The sequence below is a fragment of the Molothrus aeneus genome, chromosome 2 (genome assembly GCF_037042795.1).
Source record: "Molothrus aeneus isolate 106 chromosome 2, BPBGC_Maene_1.0, whole genome shotgun sequence".
In the NCBI taxonomy this organism is placed as follows: domain Eukaryota; kingdom Metazoa; phylum Chordata; class Aves; order Passeriformes; family Icteridae; genus Molothrus; species Molothrus aeneus.
The window spans coordinates 20,968,753-20,993,465 of record NC_089647.1 but is presented as its reverse complement, the minus strand read 5'-3'; the positions used below and the strand labels follow the sequence as shown (position 1 = coordinate 20,993,465).

General features: G+C 40.0%; 1 protein-coding gene across 3 annotated transcripts in view; it reads left to right on the top strand.

Annotated features, from left to right (window-relative positions):
* Positions 1–24,713, top strand: part of ST3GAL6 (ST3 beta-galactoside alpha-2,3-sialyltransferase 6) — a 318,443-nt gene that overhangs the window by 230,330 nt on the left and 63,400 nt on the right. The window contains exon 11 of one of the 3 annotated variants that reach the window (XM_066572064.1): positions 22,033–22,130. The exons of the other annotated variants lie outside the window; for them this stretch is intronic. Within the exon in view, the coding sequence (XP_066428161.1) occupies positions 22,033–22,119 (87 nt within the window). The 3' untranslated portion in view covers positions 22,120–22,130. The remainder of the gene's footprint in view (positions 1–22,032; positions 22,131–24,713) is intronic. 3 annotated transcript variants of the gene reach the window in all.

The window sequence follows — 24,713 nt, the reverse complement described above, 5'->3', positions numbered from 1 at the left end:
CCTTTAAGAGCCTAGAACAGACTAGCACAAAATGTATTTAGAGTGCTGTTGATTAGTCAGCTAATGACAAAACAGCTTAGTTGTTAACAAAACACCTTTGGTTGTAGCCTAACTAAGATGCAGTCAATCTACCAGTACTTTATCTTTACTGTGGAACAAAGTTGAGATCTTGTTGAGACCCCAAAGCAGAAACGGATTTTCAGAAAAGCAGACACATATGGTTGAAACCACAGTGTGGTAAGGAGTTAGCTGGACATAAAGCCCAGTAATCTTATGCTAGTGCAAGAAATAAATACATAACCTAACTACCTAAAAGTGGAAAGTTGTAGTGTTTAAATTATTATTCTGTTTGTATCAGAAGATGTGGTCATTTTTTAGTAGAGAATGGGAACTGGACATGATGTTCAGATGGTCTTGAGTGACCCTTTACATTTTGCAAGCTGGGATGAAAGTCCATGTATCCTGTCAGCTCTTGCAATGAGGCAAGAGGAGAGGAGAGAGCAGAACTAAATGATGGTGTATCAAAAGCTGAAGTCAGACACAGAGGGGGAAAGAGCAAGCTACTCTTGCTGTGTGGCGCAGAGGGAAGTCAGTGGTGGTTTCCATTTTTTTTTTTTTTTTTGCCAGCTAGCACGAATACCTAATGTTGAAGACTGTGAATGAAAGGGTTCTTATCTGTGGCCATTCCAATATTCCTAAATGTGCAAGTAAATAGTAATTAAGGATAAATGTTTAAGATCTGAAAGTGAATCAATGATTCTTTAGTTAGTGATTCTTTCGTCAGTAGCCTCTTCACAGTAGAGACAGTGGAGGAGATGTTGCAGTTTGTCCTGCAGTCTGGCCTCTCTTCATATTCCTTCCGAACAGTCTGTGAGAACAAAAGGCCAAGCCTGTAAATAGAAAAGCTGCTTTTGCATATCATCACTACTTGATAAGTATAAACACAGCCTGTTCTCACTTGTCATTCCTGCCACAAAAGGCTTCTGATTTCCATGTGATGGAGTTTATAGCACATGTACTGAAAAACTTGGCACCTGCTTTTGAAACGCAGATAGCAAGAAACAAGTTTCCTCATTTGTGATCGTATATTTCTCTTCATAAAGTCTCCAGTGAGATGATTTGCAGAAGCATAACAGAAACCTTTTTTTCAAGGTTCTCAGAGAATTCAAAACTGCACTGACTGTATAGCTTTGAATTGCACAGCTTTCTATGGACTGACACTTCTTCATGAGAGATCACTGTCTCTGGGGCCTTTTCTCCACGTTCTCCTGGCCAAGTTCCACGTAATATGTGGTTATTGAAAGCTGTCCTCAAATGGTCTTCAGGATTTCCCAGGCATGCATTCCTGAAACTGAACTGGGATTACAGCTAATTTGAGAGAGCAGCTACAGTTTACAATAAATTCTGTTCTATCTTCAATGCTTCCAATTTTAACTTTTACACTCAAGTGGCATGAATTATCTGCCAAAGCCTACCAACTGAGCCTGTTGTCGTGCACCTTTCTGGCTCTTAAAAAAAGGAAGAAAAAAGGTAGCAAACAGCTATTGCAGAACAGCAGAAAACCTTCTCAGAGCTTTACAGCATGCAGGTGTGGAAGCAAAACCAGTAAGTTTGGGGGCCAAATAAGGTGGATCAAGTCACCTGTTTGTTTAAAAGAGAAGATGGATCAGTGCAGCTCTGGGCTGGAGACTGTGCTAGGAAGTGACTGACCTCTATACTGAGTGAATGAGGAGTGAGAAACCTCTGTTCACCCATGTTTACCCCTGAGTAGACTACAGGGCAAAATGCAGAACAGGCCTCTTTCACACTCTCTCCCCTTGCCCATGCTCCTCAAAGTCCAGATGTGGCCTGACCTTCGGTTTGTGTGTGATGTGTCTTGCAGAGAGCAAAGGGAGCTGAAGCTCTCGTGTTCTGTTGTCTGGGTTGTGCCATGGGCCGGTGATGATGTAAACAAGGGTGGGGAAGGAGAGAGCTTTCATCAGCTTCTGATCTCTAAGGAAGGCAGGAAGCCCAAGAGCTGAAAACATGGCAACATTGTCTTTTGGAATAGACTGAACATGTGAAAAATCACTGTCCTAATGATAAACAATGTAATAAGTATTGGCAAGACGTGAATCTAGCCTTTGCAAAAATGTCTCTTATTTGTTTTTGCAGCTCAAATCACATTTTTCTTTAGTACGTCTTTTTAACGCTTGCTATCCTTCACCCCTCTCTAGCTTCCCAGCCATATGGTGAAAGAAATGGCTCTTTGAACTGTTTTCTGTAGAACTGTAGTAGACATGAATACCAAACAACTTCACAAAACCACTAAATATTTGGCAAACTTCTAGTCTACTGTAATTTTAAAAAAATGCTCAAGACAAATGTTTATGTTGAAGGGGAAAAAATCCCCAGGATAAAGCTATCAATTAATGGATAATTTCAGCTTTCCTATATATCCCTGTTCCAGAAGTCATACTTCATAAAGAGTGAATACTCTTTTAATTAAGCTTTTCTGAACCTTAAAAAGCATCTGAATTGTGAGTGCCTGCTGCTCTGGCTTTTTTGGCATATTATATACGGGATGTCTGGCCAATTCTCCAGTCTTCGTTCAGATATGTTACTGATCCAAAATATTTTCACCAGACACCCTGAAATGGAATCAGAAGTTTGCCAATTTCCATTTTGTGTATCTTCCTTAGAAAACTGAAAATTACAGCTCATGAGCATTGGTGGTTTGATTGCTCAATGTCCAAACTTAACTCACTGGAGCAAAATAACAATAAAGGTGCAGAAGATAGTGCCTGGTCTTTGTGAGAAAAAATTGTTTAAAAAAAACAAGCTACCTAGTTTCTAGTTCAGGAGTTAAATCAGGGAAAATTGATGCTCTTAAAACACTAATGAAGTACAGATCAACAATTATGCTACAACTTCTTCAGCAAAGTTATGCACAATTTTCAATTTTCTCAATTCTCTGAGATTCAAGTCAGCACTTTTTTTGAGAAACATGTAAGTCAGAGGAAAATTCTCAACAGAGGTCTCATATTCTGATTTCCTTGGACTTAACAGAAAGATTTGAAATGCTGTTGAAACTGCCAAAGAAGAAAAATGTGTATTATAGTATTAGAGATGATAACATAGTCCAGCCTGGAGTTTTTCCTTCTATTCAAAGCTGTGAGAGCTTAAGCAATGTTATTTCACTAGGCCAGGAATTATAGGCAGAACTTCATTAAAATATAGCTGAATGAACTGCTACATGAACTGAGCTCCACAGGAAAGTATTTGGGAGTTTGGCAATGCTCATGGTCCTGCACATTGGTTCATTGTTCACTAAAGCTGTAGCCTGTGGCCTAAACAACTCCTCTTGTCTAGGGAGCGACAGTTTTTCCTAGATGCTCCATAAGGTGTCTGGTCCTCATATTGAGTTCTACCTTGGTTCAAGTAAAAGGCTTAAATTCCTTACTATTGTCCTGAAAAACACTCTCCCCCTCATTCTATTTAAGACGAATGCTGATCCACCACACCAGCCCATGCTTGGTCCAAGATGAGGCTGTGTTTTGGGGCTACCTCTTCACCTTCCAGAAAATCTCCTGGGTGGAAGAAATATAGAAAATGTAAGAGAGCTGTGGCTTTTTAGTAGTGAATCCCACAGGATATACCATGCTCTGGGAGAAGAATATTGAGCTGTTGTTGCCAGAAGCACTCCAAGAAGCTGGTAAAGATTATACCTAGCCCAGGTGCAGTACTCCAGTATGACCACCTAGGTGTACAGGATATTTAGATCTCAAGCTCAAGGAGAGAACAATTTTAGGAAGAAGTTCAGATTTGCTGAACTGGAGAGTGAAGTGATAGCCATTTAGAAGCATACCATCATGTACCCTAATTCAGACTTTGCCTGAGATTTTTTGTCCAAACTCATGTTTTGACTTTGAAGGTGCTGCAAATCCCATATAACTCTAGTCAGTGAGAATTTCAGGAGCTGGATCTTCTAGGAAAATCTTGGCTCGGCAGACCAGCTACAGTTTGCAGGAAATTATAGAAGAAGAAATACAGGTAGAGCCAACAGGTGTATCAGATCAGGAGGGCACTGCCTGGGTTGGTGTATAATAACAGCCTTCCCCTGACAGTCCTGAACTCTTGCACCAACCCAGCTCTTCTCAAAGCCTGAAAACCTTTTCTCAATCCTCACTCACTATAATGTAGCCATCCCACCAGAAAGCTCCAGCAGGAGTTGATAGGGAGTGTATGGATGATTTCCAGTCAAGGATATCCAAATATGCTCTGAATAGTAAGCTTTACATAGTGAATATTATTCTCCTTGAAGGAGAATAATATGATATCTAGTGAGGGAGGGACTGCAAGCCCATGGGCAGTCATCCAGAACTGTAAAAGAATGCTGTCTTTTATAGTAGTGTATATCAGTTTACCATCAGAGGTTTAAAGTAAGTGTGTACAGACAGGTCACAAAATTAAAGGAACCCTGAGGAGTTCCAGGAGTAGCTTTAGTGGTAGAAACATAGTATTTTTATTCATAGTTGGATATAGTCTCTCATTAGTACAGCAGCCTCTTCTTTTTGGGCAGTATAAAATGGGAGGGAACGGTGTCACTTCTGACAGTGTCATCCCAGCAAGTGCTCTGTGTTCAATAAATGGCTTCAGTCATAAAGACTGCCAGCTCAACAAGTTTCACTGAGGTAAAATAAGACATTAATTTAAAATGTTAAAAGCTATTCTTGCCAAAGCATGATCTGCAGAGCACTAACGTACTCTGTGTTCAAGGCAAAAGCAAAACTAATATCTTGTGTCTAACTCTCTCCCTTTTTTCCTGCCACCATGAATTTCTGCAAGGTGAGTGAACACCAAATAATGAAAGTGAAGTATGGACAGTTTCATTATCTACTTCCAAGTGGCCTGGTTTTGTTCCAGCCAGTGAACTCTTGCTCACTGAGACTGATTTTTGGCCCTGCTACTTTGGGGTGGCTGCCTGTACCCTCTTTGCAGAGTTATCAGCACCTACATGGCAGTGGAGGGTCTTGCCATGCTCCTATCCTCGCCAGCCTCCCAATCTGAGATTCTTTCTCCTCACCTGACTGGTGCACACAGGCAAAGATCAAGCTGCCCAATAAAAACTCCAAGATTATCCTGGAGGTTCATTACAGAGTGCCCAGCTGGAAGTTTGAAGCTTCTAGTAAGAATTGCTGTGCCTCAGGGGGCTCACATTGCCTTTCCAAAGGTGTTTCATAAGTAAAAGTATCAGGGATGTTTTAATCCAAACCAGATTACTCCTGCCCAGATCACAGAGGAGACAAGCTGTCCTTTCATCCTCCAGGGTTGTTTCTGCTTTCATGGAGCTGCTCAAGAGGCCTGTGCTGGGGCTGAGTGTCTGCAGGGTGCTGGGACTAGTGAGGACAGTGAGCCCCACCACTGCCTCCACTTCACCACTGGCCTTCTCCTGCTGCCTCCAGTGCTGCCAGTGTTGCCTGCATTGGCTGTCCTAGTGGTGTGCTGTTTGTGTACTCTCAAAGGGGAAATTGCACATTATGGGAAGGCCAGATGAGATACAGTGACTCTAAACCACCAAAGAGAAGATTTAAAGGGTTTTTAAAGCCAGAGCTTTCAAGTGCACAGCCTGAAGTTAAATATTTGAATCTGTGTTAGGGCATCAAAATAAACAGGGGTCTGATTTTAAAGAGTTGTGGAACAATTCCGGCTTTCCACACTATTCCCTGGAGCCTGCAATTTGTTTGTTTTTGGCAGCCTCTTTAGATCTTCAGGAATGGAGTTGCAGTCCCAGCAATCTAGGGAATACTGAGAGCATCCCTCAAAACTTTGCTGAGTAAGGAATTTGAGGACTGAAATCTGGAAAAAAAGCACAGCAGGAATCTGGGTGCCTATACTCAGAAGCAAGACAAAAACAAGTAAGCAAAAAAATTGAAATAAAAAGTAGGTCCTCTCTATTTGTCAACCTCCAGGCCTTACCAGTCTTGTATGGCTTTCCTAAGTGCTATAGTTTCCACATCACAGCTAGTACTTAGAGCTGAGATTATTATCTTGGGAGAGGACAGAGGTGGGCTCAAACTCGCTGGACTTGTGAGGTTTCTCCTTTTGGAGCCTGTGTTCCACTTACACTGTGATAGGAAACAAAGTACTGTTCTCACCCTTGCCCATCTTTTTTCTTTCTCTAAAGAAAGCAATAGCAGTTATGCCAGCTGCCAAAAGGGATGAGTTGTAGCGAAAACCATGAGATTTCTGCTGTTCTCACTAACCGTGTAAGTGGCAGGACTGTAGCTGCTCTGCTCATTTGATAATTTCTGCTCATCTCTTTTAGGCAGCTCTTGCTCAGCACACGTTTTTTCCTGACTTGTTTTCTTGTGCTTAACTTTCCCCCATTCCCTGAATAAAGAATTCACTGGGCTGTGAATTCCTGTCCTGAAAATTCATGGCAGTGACTTCATTCCCCTGTGAGAAAAGATCCTGTGACAAAGAGTCCTAACACCTGAAACAGCTAACACCTAACATCTGAAAGACAGATGCGTAATCTGAAATGCCTCCCAGCATCCTCTCTGAGTTCCTTTTGAGAGAGGCAAAGACCTTTTCTAAGGGCAGCCTGGCCAGTTATCTCAGATATCTTTCTGAGGAAAGGATAAATTGGGCCCAATTCATCACTCCCACCACTGACAGTAGAAGAAGTCAAGAAGAACGAGTAGCATTAGATACCTAGCAGCATCCTGAACATGACTGTCAGTTGTCACTGTCACACTCAGTAAGTGATGTGTGAGTGGAGCTAGGACAAACATTCCCAATCAACACAGCATCTCTCTCTGTACAGTGTTGTACAAAGCATTAGTAAAAAATTGAAGAAATCTGTGCTCCAGAAAGATGAATTCATACTGAAAGACATGTATAGGGTCAGTAATTAAAATGGGAAGTGAGGAACATGTTTTAGGAGGAAAGTTTATATGACCTGTGTTACTTTGGCCTCGTGAGATTAAATTTGAGAGCAGAATGTGATTATTTTCGCATACAGAACATTATGGAAGGGTAAGAGTTGCTTAAGTGAAATTAGGACATTGGTAGAAGCACATATTGATAGGAGGATATCACAAATGCACAAATAAACACAAAGCATTTCTAAAATTTGCTTTGTCCCTTTGTCTCTTCATGATATTTATGCTGCAGCAATTGGGGTCCCTTACAGGGGATGTATCACCTGCCTGAGCTCCTCTCCCTCCTTCCACCTCTCCGCAACATTCAAATAATTTTTAAAGTTACATAATGTGAGAAACATGTGAAAAACCTTCTCGAAATATATTGACTACAAGTTGTCTTTTGGAGGGCATCAATGAGTTGGACCTTTACTCCACAGCAGATTCACCTTGCATGACTGTGTAAAGATAAAGGGTGTTATTCAAATGCAGTAATAAAAATGTATCAGCCGTGGAAATATTTGGAAAAACTAATTATTTTGACTGATAGAGGACAAAAAATGAAAATACATTAATATGGGATTTACATCCTTCTATCTCTTAAAAAATGTTGGTTGCAATTTAATAATCCTTTTGTAAAATTGCAGTGTATAGAGGGGATGTGAAAGGTGTATATAGGTTATACCTGCATAATACCCTACCATTATATTGTATCCTGGATACACTACATGATTAACACAGTTCGTCATATACCATAATATGCCAGGCATAAAAAGTGTCCACTTCATGTTATTACCAGAGCATTTTGGTGTCGAAGTTCCTAAAGTTCCCCTTCCCCCTTCTCCAGAGAAGGTGAAAATATATTATTTCTACCTTATTTTCCTAGGTGTCCTGAGGAAGTTTACCATTGGTAAAACCCTGGAATTCTCTTCTGATCACCTTTCTTCTTCTGGTCTCTCTGACTGAAACTTTTCTAAGTCTCTCCAGCCCCCTGGTATCATCTTTTTCTGTTATTGGTCAGCAAGTTAAAACTGGTGTAATTCCAGGTTACTTTGGGTCTCTGTGACTGGTCTGGCTTGGAGTCCTGATAGTACCACTGAATGGACTTAGGAAATAATTTTCCTTTAAATTCCTATTTTAAAAAGGGCTCAATGGGACTCCAGTATTTGAACTTCCCTTAGCTGGTCTTCCAGCTGTTATGGGGTGCCACCCCATAAACTTTAGATTTCTCTCAGGCAGACACCCAGGGAAGCTGCTGATACAGGGAGCATGGATATAAAGACACTGTATCCTCATGGCCCCTGCCATTTATCCTAGGCTCCTGGAGTGCTGTTCCCAGTCAGGAAAGAGATCACTAATCCTTGCTGGGCTTAGCACTGAAGTGGCTCAAGTTTCTGGACACTGTAGCTATTAGCTTGAGGTGCTTCCATTCACTGCTCCCTTTTCTGCATCATCAGTTTCCAGGGATATTGGGCGTTGCACTAAGTCTAGCACCATGGTTTTAACTATTCCCCAAAACTGCAATAAAAATGAAACAACCCAGCCAATTTTATTATGTCTTTTTCTTACTAAATCCATGAAAACATGGCTTTTTCCAGCACTGGAGGTTTTCCCAACAGCTTTCCTGACAAAAAGCAATACTTAGTTGACGAACAATGTTTGGTTTTTTGAAAAAGCTTTTCATAAAAATGTGAAAAGTTAAATGTATTTTCCCATCTGTGCAATTAATTTCTAGGTGCCTAGATATGACCTTTGCCTCCTTGAAGCAGGTTCATAAATGGACATCTAAAGAAATGTGAAATTAATGCATTTATTGATCAAAAATAATAAAAAAACCTCAAGCACTCTTTTCTAATGGGCAAAAAAAAGGCTTGAGAGGCAGACAAAGCAAATAATTCCACTCGTTCCTTCAACTCAAGTGACAGATCAGTGTGCAGACATAGTGTTTAACTGGAGGTTCTCTATAAATATTTCAGGTTAAGGGCTTTGCACCATTCTCTCTAGTACAGACTCCCCAGTGCTCATTGCCTTTATGATATAAATTGATACTATGAATTATCGAGAATCTCCATAGAATGCTGCACCACAGCCCACAGTTTTTGGCCATGTATTTCATTTTAGCCTTGAAAGAGAAGGGATGACCACTCTGGGAGGCTGTACACTAACATACACATCCACAAAGACAGGTCTGGATAAGAATAATTATGTAAGACATTGCTATAATTTTTACATTGCTGCTGATAAGAGGACTTTGGAAGAATATTCATGAAGAAAATATAAATTAAATCACTTTGGTTAATTACTCGTGCTGTGGAAAGAGCCTTATTTAGGAACCCTATATGTTTGGAACTCCCAAAAAACCATGAAACCTGCCTGGCCACAATAAAAATAAATCAGTCAGAGAAGGAAAAGAGGAAGATCATTTTATAGGGAGATGTAAGTCTTAGACCTTCAAAGATTTTCATCTGGAAAAGATTTTGACAATATCATCCTGAAACGGCATGCCAAAACTAATAGTAAAATCCTGATCTCACAGTCTCCATGCCAAACTGTCCATCCCATATTTTACATTCTCTTATGCATTTAGAGTGTGTGGCTTCTGATTATTACCTTGCTGGTAACTGGGCCCTTGAAAACTCAGAAGAGAGAAGTTAGTCAGGTGTGGAAGAATGGCTATGTGACAGGGGCCACGTTCTTGACCAAAAATCGGGAGCATGCAGCTAATCTGGGTCCCTGCACCTGCAAAACACTGTGTCCTTGAGCATAGCTGTAGTACAATAACAAGTAGTGAGAGAGACATGAGAAAAGAAAGATGTAACCCCTAAGGTATGAGGAAGAGCTGATATTGTAGTATAGCCAATAGATTGCTTAGCTTGCAGAATATGTATGAGCTTATTACTTGTTGTGGATAAAAGTCTGATGCTCTCTTCAATAAACAAAGCTTGCTAAACACTCATACTGAGCATCCAAGTTTCCCTCACCGTGACAGTCAGGCAATCACTGCTCTAAGCAGAGTAAGAAATTATCTGTAGTAAAAGAACTTGGTAAAAGACCTGACAGCGATTTGAAGTTGATTTCTTGAAATAATTCTGAACAAAAGAAGCCTCCTTTGGCAGTTATTTTCTTCTAATTTCTTTCAAGCACAGCAGTTCTCAATTGATTCCTCCAAAAAAGGAGGAAAAAAAATTCCTCCACAAAAGGGTTTTTGTCTCTCAGTTTAATTGTCACTTCTGCAAGAACTCAAGAATAAGTGACTTCTGAATATGAGGATAGGTACTTGATAAAATTACAGCTAACACTACCAGAACCACTGTTTCTATTGCTGCTTTGAAGTTGTATTAAAATCCATTGATCAAAAAAGCCATCTGCTCATAGCTGATACTATAAAGGCCAGCTATCATGGAATCACTGTCCTTGAAATTCAGCTTTGCTGAAGGGGATTTCAGGCAACTCCTGTCATCTGCATAGGTGCTATTTTCCCCAGAGTTGTTTTAATAGAGTTAGCACTTTTCATGTGACAGCTGTCAGATAGCATGTTAGTGACATCTCAATAGATTTATGCCAGCTAAGCAAGGGAGAAATGGGCATAAGATTTTGGTATAACACCATGGTTATGTGCTGTTCCACACAAATGGCTAAATGTGGCTAAAATTCTGTAGTTTCCTACACTAGCGTTAGCTGCTGGTATCAGTCAATAATGGGTTCTCTGCAAAATCTTTCTTATTGTTTTCTATTTGTCATCTAGATTTATATTAGGGTATTAGCAATACCTTGCTTGTGTATAATGCTTTAATCAGCAGGCCTTGTGGTCCTTGGCTGAGAGACCAGTCATTTGGTCTGAGAAATTGAGAGATTCTGGGACTGAGGCAGCAGCACATCACATGACAAAGACAATAATTCAGTATTTTAAGTTTGAACCATCCTTTTTGTCCACTGGGAGCAGATAAAGTTTCTGTGTGGAAAATGTAATAGATGACATATGATTAAAGGTTGCAGTAGAATGTTTGCATGCAGGAAGGCCACATTCATTTTGATCAAGCAGCAATTGATTCTGATATTCCCCTTACATTTTAGTGCTTGATACTGGTGTCTTAATAGTGTTGTTTCTGCATATTTTCTTAAATGGAAAGTTCTACATACATTCTGTGCCATGTTTTCCTTGTTTAAGTGCACTAAATTATCACAGCATAAAACTAGAAAAATAAACAAACCTTGTTTTGATATGAGTGAGTGATCAATCAGCTGTTTAAACTCAGTAACTTTCAAAATATCAGTAGGTTGTAAGTGCAAAGAGATCTAGATATCTAGAGACTTCTGATAGCTAGAGACATAACATTTTCATAGCATGAAGAATCTCTTCATAGAAACTCCAGTTCAGAAAAATGGTACGATGTGTTCTGAACTCCCACAGAAGGAAAAGCACATCCTTTTCTGAGCAAAGGCCAGAAAAACAGTTTCATTCCCTCTTGCCCTTCCATTCACAATCAGAAAATACCTCTGTACCAACTCAAAACATTGTATACATAGAGTATACACAAGTATGTGTGTTTCATTGCAGAAAGTTATGGATAAATGGTTCTGTCCATGCTAAAATAAATTAATCATTCTGTCTACATTTGTTCCTTTTTTTGTCTGCTTGTCCCTTCTGTTCTCTTCTTCTCTCTCTTCCAGCTCACTCTGTTTTAAAAAAGTTTTTCTGTTCATCTGAGATCAGGAGTTGGCCCAGCATGTGTTTGCAAATTTTATTTTATGTGCCTTAATAAGGTTTTGTTCGGATGTTTGGTTTTTTATTTCTCAAAATCTCTTTCTTTAAAAATGGATGCAATATCCAGGCCATTGACTTCCCTTTTGTGCAAAGTCATAGGATTTTACCTTATGAGTCGTCAAATGAGGAATGTAACAGAACATCCATCAGTCAGGTTTCTGTGTTAACAGAAACCTGACTGATGGAGCCTTTCAGAGGTGAATAATTTTCTCAGCTTCCAATTTTGGGGAAGAATTACTTGACAGCCTGCCACATTTTGGGAGCAGAATGTGCAGTGTCTGCGAGGCAGGACTTGGAGGCTTCTCACCTCCTGCTCAAGTGCTCCATCCCAGAGTGAGCTTTGTACAACACCAAGTGCTTTTCATCCACTCTTGAGAGTATGACCAGGTGTAGCAGTGGTTTTTGTTATACTTAGGTACACATACTCTATTCAAATGCAAACCCTTATCAAAGTAGATTAAATAAACTAATATTCATATGGAAACAAAGCTTCCAAGTGGCTGCTTTCATGGCGTTTCTAATTCAAACATTTCTGTATGGCTTAACCCGTTTGATAAGCAACTGGTTTGCTTCTTTTCTTCACCTGCCATGCAGGCATCTTCAACATAAAGAAAAATGCAGCAAATCAAATATGTCATTATTCACTTTGAAGAACATTATTTAAAGTTTTGGAAGGGTCATGCATTTCTGCCCTGCTTGACTGTTCTTGCTAAAAGAATCCTAGTTTGCTGCATGTGATACTTGAGAACTGTTGTAGGTCTACGGAACAACTTGATGTGTTCCAGAGCTTAACATATTTGTAACAGCCACATGGAAGCCATAACTCTTACTGGTACCTTTGAAAAGCAGAAAGTTTTCTAGTGCAACTGGAGGATCCAATTCTGCTCTTCATACTCCTGCCAAAAACTGAGACTAACTCCAGTTGAAGTCAGCAACATTGTTGCACTGAAATAATATAAAAATCAGAAATCAGTTTCTAGACATAACATTTTTCAGTTTTAACAATCAAACCAAGAAAAAATCCTTGAATTTGGCAACCTTTGTGTTTCTTGTCTGATCCCACTGACTCTTCCTTCAGCCACTTGTCTCTCCATTCATCCAGTCTCTCACAGGCACACAGCACTGGTTTCAGTCTGTGATTAGATTCATTACTTATAACTACTCCTTTTTATTTATACTGTCCAGCACATACACCACTGAATGCTTCAGTGGGCTTCCTCTTCCATGCTGTTGGATAGTGGCAGTCATGTTATTCACAGAGAGAGAAAGAGGCTCTTTGCTTTAAGTTCCTGTGCATAGTCTAGAGGAATTTGGAGCCACCATTGCTGTCCTGACCCCAGTAGCACTAGCCTGGTTTGGCAGCAGGGCCCGCCTAGGGAGCGCTGACCATGCTTTGTGGGGCAAGAGCCTCCTGAGATCATAGATACTAGAAAATTAAGGGGTTTACAAGGGATGTATCAAATGCATTTTTTTAAAAAAGCTTTCACAAAGACAGCAAAAAGGGCTCCTGGCAGGAGTGTCCCTTCCCATGCCAAATTTTATATACGTTCTTTAAAGTATTAAACAAATTGCATACAGGAAATGGCCTAATTTTTTCAAATGTGGGCAAAACTTATTTTTCCCTAACTTCCTTCTTAGAAACAATTGAACCATGACCCTTGAAATTTAAAAACATATGAATAACAACAGCCTGGAACAAACACCAGGCATGGAAAATTCAACTGAACTAGTAAAAGTTTAACTAAGTTATTACAGCATCTTAAAACATGATATGTCAAAAAGTCTCTTAGTAGCTATAGAATAACAGTGAAGCACATCCAGCATTTAGTTTGGATGGTTGATTAGGTAACAAATAGCATCACAGGAAGAAAAAAATGGAAATAAATGAATGGTGGGTAGTAATAGGTAGCACACACAAACTATAGAAGTTGTAGAAAAGTTTAGAAAGTATTTCAGAATATATGTGTTTTTTATATTTCAGAAATATATGTGTTTTTCTTAATATATTCTTTTCTAATAATAAGAAATGTTAGTGGCATATTTAATAACAGTAAGAAAAAATGTAAACCACATTGAAATGTTGCAAGGTGGTGATAAAGTGATGAATGCTTTGAAACATCTAATTATTTTCATGGCTAAGGATCTTGGGCGATCTTTTAACTTTTTCATTCCAGTCTGATATTTTCGTAAGCCAGGCAGTCGACTCTGAGGCAGCCACTCTAGCTGCAGTGATATTAAGTCCCATTTCACCCATCCATGACAAAGAAAATTCTCCATTTTAGGAAACAAAACTATGTTGAAATCTACCTTTCCTATGCATTGTAATATGTGATTGTTAGATACCAATTGCACTACTAGTACACATCTAGACCATGGTACCGATGAAGCTTTCTGAAACGCTCTCTTGCACTTGGTTTTTCCACCTATTTCACCCACAGTTGATGCATCTTCTTTTCTATTGCTGAAAAATGAAGAATAGATTCCCTTTATTTGCTCTCCAAAAGGAGTTTTGCATCAAAGCAAAAAATAGCTGGTGTTCACTGAGATGAAGTGGCTCTAGCTGAAGTTCTTTGCCTAGCAGCTTACAAGTAGTCTTTCCTTCTGAGGAGCAAAGATGTTGGCAACAGAGAGAAAGCAACCATTTACTGTTATATTCTACTATTATACCCACACACAGTGGCTTATGAAAGGTCATCAATCTTCGAGGGTGTCAGTACAGAACCTACCAAAACTACTGAATTTCCCTGTTACTTGGGACCTGATCTTGCCTAGGACTCAGGAGTAACTATACATTTTTTTGGTCCCTCTTGTCGTCTATCTGCATTGCAGATGATTCCTATGGATAGACATCTGTATGAATGAGACATCTTGGCCTTCTCATTCGTCAGTTCTTGGGTAGTAAAAAATAACTTGGACAGTTGTACACCTCCTTTCCCACCTATTCCTGGAAAAGCTGTTTGTGTCTTTTGGGGAGCATCAGCTCAGGCTGGTCTCTTCCAACCATTCCATTCCCATCAGCCAATTTTGCTCCCTTATCCTGTACTATGAGGTTACCAACACATTATATGGATTTATTTTACTAAACAAAAAATAGCAGCTTCTCAAGACTGTGTAATCAGCTATAAATCTAGCTGGACCTCCAAATAGACACTGGTGCAACTTTCAGCATTTTCAACCGTAGTGAGTTAGATTGCACAACAGTAGAAAAAAAATCTTATATTTTCTTTAGTTGAAATAGAAGGGAATAAGTCCCAATCCATACAGGGTTCTTTCCAGGGCTCCACACAGATCTCTCAGCAACATTGCCTGTCTCAAAGTCTTTATAAAAGCTGGAGCTTTGTTGTATGTCAAATACAGAACATTCTGACAAAAGAGTAAAAAAGCATATTCCAAAGAAAGGAATGCTTTTATATTTAATTCCCTGAGGATATTTAATTTCTTAATTTCTCTTAATTGCTTAATTGCTTAATTTCTCTTCCAATATACTTTCCCCAAAAAAAAGGCTTAATTTGATTTCATACTGTCTCTTAAACATGAAACAGCGGAATGCATCCTAATATTTTCTCACTTGCCTAGATTTGCTTTTCCTAATATCTGCATTTATTGAATGAAGTAAAACCAGATTGCATTCTGCTTGGGCAGCAGATGTTGCAGAAATCCTCAGAAATTCGCTGTATATGGCTAAGACTCTGTGAATCCTACATGATGCAGCACCATGCTAGGGTGTAGCACCCAAGATGTTGCATGGAGAGACACTGACAATCTAAGGAGAATTTTTCAATGGAAAGAACTTTCAAAAAATGGGTTAGTTTTCAGTAGGTTGATATGCTCCTGACCTTGCCAGACATGACAGAATACATTTCAACTAATCTCCCAGCCAAGACCTGTTAATTATCTCATGATTTATTTATACTGTAATTATCATTCAGTGTTATTATTTTCCACCCTTGGCTGGAAAGATGCATTTTCTGTGAAATATTGTGAAATATTTTCATCACTTGCAATTTTCATTTCTAATTTTGATGGCAGAGAGATGGATGGTATCCTTTTTATTGTGTTTCATGTTGTATAAAATCAAAAAGTTACTAGAAGAATCAGATGGCCTACACAGTAATGGTTGCACATGGTCATTATTAGTGATTTCTGCCATTTCAGGAGCTGGCACCCCAAAGGACTATACTCTATTTTACCCAGGGCAAAACAAGTCAGGGAGAAGGACTGTGGCCATTAGTGTGGAAAAAAATGCACAAAGCAGTAAATCTAGAAAGAACAAAAATTGTAATCTTGATTTCTAGCATTGGTTGGTCAGAAACCATCTCTGTGGTTGTTTCTGCTTAAGGAAAGAATATCTTCTCACCAGAAGGTTAGTGTGTGAGACACTCCTATTTCATATCCTTTTAAAGCCCAAGGCCTTGCTTTTGATTTCACTTACATTTGGGTTTTACTTTAGCAGGCTAATTTAAACAAATATATGTCTGCTGTGAATGGGTCACATTTCCCGCTGTGCACCGGGAACAGCAAGCAGCCATCAATCCAGGATAATAACTTGTTATTTAACTCAGATTTACAGCTGCACGTTGTCAATGGCCTCCCCCTCCTCACTTGCTTGTGCTGCAACAGTGTTTTCCAAAGTGAAGGTCGTGTTGCCCTTGAGGGCTATGGGAAGTATCAAAGGGTGGCTTGGAAGCTTCAGGAGAAGTGGTGATAATTGCAGGCAGCCCCAGCAGTGGTTCCACCGGGTTTGCTTTGGTGGCAGCTCTGGTGTGAGGAGTCCCTCTGCCCTTCTGCCCGCTGCCGGCTCCTGTCCTGCACACCAGCCCTGGGAGGCTCCCGGACGGGGCTGGGCAGTCACAGCATCTGAGCCAACAGGGGTTGGCCCAGCTGGTGAAATGCTTTGCTGCACAGGCACACACCCTGTCACAGCCAGATGTGTTTCCAGGCCCAGCTCTCCATGCAGACACGAGGTACCAGAGTGCTGCTGGCTTCATGCCACCCGTGGCACCAAGCTGTGGATGCCAGGTTAAGCAGCAGAGCCACAAGCTGGGAGCTTGTAGTGTCGGGTCATTCAGGGTCGGGGAAAGTGGAAGCTATAAATACTTGCTACAGTTTTCAAACTAGCCAGGAAAATACAAATTTACTTTAATTGCAGACAGTTTGTCTGCATGGAAGATGTGATTATGAAACTAATACAACGTATGTGAGCAGCCGTTCTGGATCAGACCAAAGTTCTTGTTAGCACTGTATCCTGCCTCCAACATGAGCCAAGAAGTATACAAAGTAAACAGGCATACTCAGTAGTTTTCCCCAAATACCCTCCTTGCTTCCAGCCCCTTGCAGCTCAGGGGTTTCTGAGCAACATATGGTTGAATTTAGCAGTCCTCAGAGGACTTGTCTTCTATGAATTTCTATTTCTCCTTGAACCCATGTAAAATTTTAGTATTTGCAATGTCCAAAGACAGTTTATGCCTTGATCTAGTAATTTCAGCAAATCCTTTCTTCTCTGCCTTGGCGAAAATGAGCTACAGCTCACACTTGGAGTCATACCAAGAGAGATCAGCCAAAAGCAGTGGATGGATTTGCCATGTTTCAAAAAGTTAAAGAAAACTCTTTTAGTTAAAAGGAGGCAATTTTGTCGCTGTCTGCATTGATTAATTTCTTCAAGAACATAAGAGACCTATTCTTTAGCTGGTGAGCACAGGTTTATCTTTACAGACTTCAACAGCAGCAAATTGCAGTTAAGCTTAGTTTGTAACTGGCCATCAACTGGCTTGTAACTTCTGCTTTTGTCACTGGGGGGTATTCTGGGGAGGCAATTGAAAGCAATGCTCCCTGCACAGCCATCACAAAATCAGAACGTGAATTGCTTGGATTGGCATATGATGAGTTATTTGTTACCTAAAGAGTGGCAGGGTTCTCTGGTCATTGATGAAATATTTCAATAACGAAAATTCAGTATTTGATATGTGCTCATTGGATCAAAGCTCTGCTAGCCTAATTTCTGCCAAGGATCCATTACGCTTTTATGCTGATTGCATGTTGCAAACAAGCTGTACAAATTCTCCCTGCTAATGCACTTTTCTTTAACAAAGGCTATCAACTGGATAGGTATACAGTGCAAGCATAAAACCTGTCTCATTTGGCTTCCAGTTTCTGTAGGTTGTTAATTTGCTTTATCAGATATTACTTGAGGTAGAATCATAGAATCATTAAAGTTGGAAAAGGTACCTCTTAAGCAGAATGTGTACTACCTTTTCTTTTGGTAAATTCGCATCACAGCCTCAATTCCTTGTTCACAGTAGCAAAAAATGTCCCCTTCAGAGGCTCATTTGTTTGCTCTTAGATTGTGTATCTAAGACTGAAAAACAGTATTAACCTGCATCTCAGCCTTGAGGACAGAAGCTGTGAAATCTCAAAATACCAAGTTGATGACTTCTAAGTGCATCTGTGCTGTGACATCATAGATGTGCATGGACAGTGAGTGCCAAGGAAAAATGTACTGTAACATGTATGTTAGAAGATTCTGTGGATTATCTCTGACAGGTAGCTCATTCCCACTCAGATTGCTCACTCACTCTCTCCCAGCTGAATGAGGGAGAGAGTTGAGAGGATGAAAGTGAGAAAATTTGTGTTTTGAGATAAAGGCATTTTAATAATAAAGGCAGTTGTGTGCAGCACAAGCAAAGTGAAGTAGTGAATTCATTCGATACTTCCCATGGACAAACAGGTGTTCAACCATCCCAGGAAGGCTGGGCTCCATCGCACATGTTGATGACTTGGGATGGCAAGCATCATCACTGCAAATGTCCCCCCTTCCTCCTTCTTCTGTCAGCTTTTATTGCTAAGCACAGTACCTTATGGTGTGAATATCCCCATGGTCACTTGGGGTCAGCTGTCCCCAGTGTGTCTCCTCCCAACCTCTTGTGCACCCTCAGCCTCGTTGTCATGAGAAACAGTGCTGCACAAGCACTGATCAGAGTGGCTAAAACATCCCTGTGTGCTCAACACTGTTTTCATCACAAATCCAAATCATAGAACTGTAGGAGCTGCTATGAACAAGATTAACTCTATCCTTCCCAAAATCAATCCAAAGTCTGTATATTCTCCATATACTGTGCTGGGAATAGATTGATTTGCATGCCCTCACTTAGCAGTTCTAGAATTGACTGGGAGGTCAGTATATCCTAAACATTATAGTGACAGAGAAAATAAAGCAAAAACTTCAGTAGCTAGTATTGAGTAAAAAGCCATGGATGTATTAAGATGTTATCTTTACCAGTTATTTTTTATCATCTAGGTTAACTCACTGTTTTCACCAATGCATCCTGTCAGTATTCAGAGAAAGGCTCCCAGAGGAATTGACCCAGAGCATTGACACACTGAATTGTTCTCAGAAGAGTTGCACTCTCTGTTCTCATCAGAGGGAGGACCTAGAAAGGCCTCTGGCCTGCTATTTCAGGTGCATGGAACTGGGTGACTTTATTCCCCCTTTTTCAGGGGGTCTAAGTGACTGAAAAATCACTTAATTAATATAAAGATTTAGTCTCCATATTAATTTATGTATTTTCAAATGTATGTGTGCTTCCAATATTATATATTTGAGTTTAATTTCTGTCACATTGCGTACTCTGTATACAATGGTTCTCCTGTCTCTTTGTGTAATTAACGTACAACACACTTCATGATACCTCAGCAACATGGAGCAGAGCTCTCAATCTGTGCAATGACAAGGCTGCCAGTGGAATAGGACTAAAAAGATATGAGATTCCTTTCCATCACTGTTCCATCACTGTTGCTGGAGGATAGCAGCAGTGTTGCTCTCCTCTCACTGCTCAGCTGGCTTCCTGGTCTGTGGAATTAGGATAATGAGTGCAACCATGACCCTCAGTGAAATGTATTAATGGAAAATTGAGAAAATAAGTTTTATTACAAGGTTTACATTGCCGAATGTTTGTGTAGGTGCTTTCTCATCAGTCAGATCTAGGATAACTTCTCAGCTGTATGCTCTGTGTACCTACTCTGTCTGCATCCTGACTCTCAGAAATACACACTGTCACAACTCCTTCTTTAAAATGCAGGGAACTATGGGTGCAGGGGGATCAGAGCCAGGTCACCAGGCTGAGCAGTCAAGGTGCCAGGACTGTGAAGAGTCCCATGGAACACGCCTGATTGCTGGTAATTGAGTGCTCTGAGCATGCATGCCAGCTGCACACACACACACACACACACACACACACGCACACGCACACGCACACACACACACATATATACTGAGTGTATACACATATTAACACCCTTCTTTTCTTAATAGTTGGGTCCAGGTCAGAATACCTGCATTTCCCCTCTGCCTTTATTAAGGAACAAGAAGAAGGGATGCAGTTATAGTTGTCTTTTTCACTGACAGCTGTAGTGGCACTTTGTTAATGTTGAAGTGTCCCTGTGGCACAGAGAATGTGTCTGGGAAATATCTGACCTGCTATCTTTAGGATGCCAGTGTCTGAATGCATCTTAAACCTTGCAGACATGAATGGTGTATGGATATGGCACAGCTGCTGTGAGCAGCCCTTTGCCTGCTGGACCGTGCGCACAAAATACCTGTATCCCCTGTGCCCTGTCCTTTTGGTAGAGGCCACAGAGTAGAAGTTCTCATAACTTCTGTGGCCTGATTCATGCATATCATGGACTCTGTCGAGCAGTGCTCTTGAAAGGGCACTAAAGTAACAAACACTTTGCATGATGAAAAGTAATATCAATGTAATGAAGGTAAATGTCATCTCATATTTTGACTGTCCTTGGTCCTCCCAGTCTCCTTCAAGGACCACATCTACCTTCTAAAACCCAAAAAACTTTCCAAATTGTCTCTTAATCATAGAACTTTTCTTTCAGTTGTACCAAACTACAATACTTTCCTTGTGGTTTTTTGCTTTAAATTGCATTTAATGTGTAAGACACGCAATAAACAAGTCCGAACCAATGTCAGATTTCAGATCCAGTGTCTCACCAGAGCTAGACATGGAAGCTACCCAGTGCCCTGTGAGGTATTTAATAGGCTCAGAAATTTTTAAGAATTAAAAGAATGTGATTTTTAAAAAATATTTTCTTAAAAAAATATTACAATAAAATTTACCATTTTTTTCCCCCTAAGTTTCTAAACTTTATTAACTGCAGCTTCTATCTGTGTTTGAGGTCCACAGTATCTCTAGATAGGAGAATAAGAAAATTCTAAATCCTTAGCTTACTTCCAGTATATTTTTCTTTAAAATGCAAAATAATCTTTGTTCAAGCAGACAGAATGCTTGGTATTTGGCCTGGTAAGTTATAGATTTTAGGTCACATAACTGTACCTCAAGATAACTCACATAACTCATGTAAGGTTGACAACTTCTGAATACAGCTCGAAGAATAAAGGGGTTTTTTTCCTCTGTTCCTGAGTGGAAAAAGTTGGAGAAATTATTTAGATTTCATTTGGAGGGCTCAGGATAGAAACAACAAACAGGTGTTTTTGGACAACTCCAAATATTTAATTCACTCTGAAACAAAATATTTTAATCTATTCTTTTGTCATCATCATTGCTTTTAAAATAAGCTTTTTGTGCTTTCTTATTTATAAGGTAGGTCTTGCTAATGAAAAAGGACATTTTAAACCAGATATAAAGATGTCAAAGCAGACCACTCTGGCTCTCCATAGACAAATGTTTCATATAAGGAGAATGAGAGAAATAGCTTTTTGGTCTTCAAAATTCTTTCAGTTGATCTTGGAACTAATTTTTGTCTGTTTCATTGTCTCCAGAGCTCCATTTCTTCTACCACATCTTTTGCTCACTCAGAAAAGAAAAAAGAAAAAGTGCCTAACTCTATTCAAAATAAACCCATCCAAAAACTGAAACTGATGCCAGGAAACCCTTTTTGCCTTAGCAGTATATTCTGAAAACCTGCTCATACAGGTACTGTATGCTCTAGTGATGCAGATTTCCTGCAGCAGTTGATAATTGCCTGGCTGCCTTTGAGTGGAGCTGCAGCACTCATGCATAGAGGGGCCTGCTCCATGGTATGACCCAAAGGATCCAAGCAGCTTCTCTGAAACTGTTCAAGTGTTAGTGCAGGAGCAGGCACCTCCTGTCTTCCACACAGTCTTCCACTCTGCAGAGGAGCTTAACCAGAGCTCTGCATCATGGCTGAGAGCATCAGCTACTCTGATCCAACAACTGCCCATCCACCAAAGTCGAGGACCTTGAATTACATGCAGGGAAGGCAAGCATAGTAGGACAATAGTGGGCTCCACAAGAAGGCAACCTCGGACTTAAGGCAATAGTGAATGTTTTGCATGAGAAATACAGCAACACTTATGGAAGATCTGTTCCACAGGAAAATTCTAGGATGACTGGCCCAGCTCTCTGGAACCACTGCCTGTCTGAAGGAGGACACACCACAGCCCATACAACTGGCTACTAGAGCTGAAACAAGTGAGTCTGGTGTTGTCAGTGAATGCTGTATCATGAATGTTTCTTCATTTCTGAACTTTCAGGTGCAGTACCTAAAATTGCATAATGTTCTTCAGCTACATTTTGTGGGAAATAGAAGGTGTCTCCTAGACTTGCCATATTCAGTCTCTCTCATTTGAAGAGTTTGCTCCATGTGTGTGGAAAGGAGGAAGGATAGAGTTTTCTAGAATACCTACTACACTCCTGAGCCCTAATTAAGCATATGCACAAGATGTATTTCCTTCATTCCTTGCCCTAATATATGAGTTTTGTGCTCCATTTACAGAGCATTAAAAAAATTCATAGAGAATCAAAAAAGCAGACATGCAATTTGACTGAAAGAACTGGGAAACAATAATCCTTTTTCTCAATTCTGATTATCTTCATTTTATTCACCTAACAAAATGTGAAAACATGTTTTCAAGTGGAATTATTTGGAATCAGACTAAATGCACAATGTTTCATTTGTCTGAGATGTGGAAACTTCTGGATTTATTTAGGAAAACATTGCTTTGAAGGGAGTTCCTCAGAAGAAAGAAGAAATTAAATGTCATTTAGAAAAAATGCATACTGTGGCATAAATGATGAAATACAATTGCAAAATGTATAGCTTTCTCTCCTGGTTTTACTTTTTCTGGTTGGACCTTCTCCACAGGCCTGAACAGCAGCATCTAATCGTACTGAAATGTGGAAGAGTTTTTAGTGGTTTTGGGTGTGGGAAAATACAAAAGGACAACTTCTTGTTGCTCAGATCAGACTTACAAAGTTCCAATCTGACTGAAATTCCCAAGGGTGAAAAACAAGTGCACTGAAAGCCCATAAAAATCAATCGCAGTCCTTTTTACTTCACTGACCTTTAGAAATGACTTTGAGGTTGAAATCCTGCGCTCATTAACTTCATTGGTTCTTGGATGAGGTCCACATAAAAGTGTTTACTACTTCCAGAGCATTTCTTCAGAACGTGGGGAGCTTCCCTGTGCTTGCTACATATCAACTTCATTGGCAAAGTGGAATCAGAATTCACACAACATTAGATCAAATGTATTTACTTCAAGCAGTCCTGCTGAATGCTACATCTCTCATCAAAATCTTGCAGATACTGAGGGATTTTTCCTCTATGCTTGATTCTGCCTAAGGAATTTCTGCCACTTCCTCCAGGGCATCTGTGCAGGTACAATGCTCCATATCCACAATCACTGCTCCTCACCGTCAGGACTTCAAAATGTGGGTTGGAAAGGTATCATGACATTTTAAAATATTTAAGCTGCCTTTTGACCTGCTTTTTCTCCTTCAGTACTGGGAGTGAAAACTTGGATACTTTTTAATAATAGCCAATTATCGTGTAAAAAACCCAAGAGATTTAAGACCACGTTTTCTCCCTTAAGTTAAGTACTGCCCAGAAACAACTGCAGAGGCAAACATTAGAAAAGCCTTTGTGGACACTTCAGTTACACTTTATTTAGATTCCTACCACTTCTGCGGCTACTACGGAGACAAGCTGGGACAGTGGTTCATGTGCTTCAAGTGATTGTGGTTAAAAACGCTTTTATGTCTATCTAAAGTTACCACCAATAACACAGGGCCCTCTACCAGCACAGTCACAGGGTATGAGTTCTTGGAAGCCATAATAACAGGATTGTTTCTCTTCCTGCGTGTATGATCATTTTAACCTTAATTGTAGCTGTTCATTTATTAAAATAAATAACTCAGGAATATAACAAGTTTTAAATTCCAGCTGTTCAAACAGTCTTTTTATTTTCTTTGTGCACACAGTTCAGTGGGTAATTTATTGTATCCATTTTCTTTTTTTCCCTTTTTTTTTCCCTAAGAAATGTTCAGTATATTTTCCAGATATACTTGAGAATTATGCATTGAACTACTGGTGGTTCAACATGGGGCCATAATGAGAAATGAACTTTGCCCTTCATTAATAGCACGTGACTTATGATACTCACTGATTTCTGATTCTGATAATGATTCACAAAGTGATTGAGACTGCCATTCTGCAGCTTAATATTCCACCTGTCCCTTTCCTCTTCCATTTACCTGCTAGCTTCTTTTTCCTGAACTTTGCTTCAATACTTATTAGTATCCACTGTGCCTTCTCCCAAAAGGATGCTACTCTTTATCCTTGAGATGTACACCAGACTCCATTTAACAGCCTCCTTTGAGATGAGAAACTCTGCTTTCTACATCAGACAGCTTACAGGGGTTACACAGGTATAGGTTCAAGGGCAATTCTTCCCTATGCTCCTCCAGTGAAGCCAGAGAAGGGCTTCCCCACCTCCATCCCCTAAAGGAGGAGGCAAGAGGGAAGAGAGGTTGTGGTCTCAAACTGTCCTCTCACACTCTGTCAGTCCTGAGGAGATGCAGAGAAAGGGAGGCAACTTGCAGCAGCAGAGAGGGTCAGTGCTGCTGGATGGTATCCAGGCATGATTCAGAGCACAACATACAAAAATATTCTCAGGAGCTGATTGTGATCTTAAACTGTTCATACACATTATTAAGTCAGACTGGAAGGGCAATAGAATCACTGAATCCAAATAGGGTCTGTAAAAAGGTCTT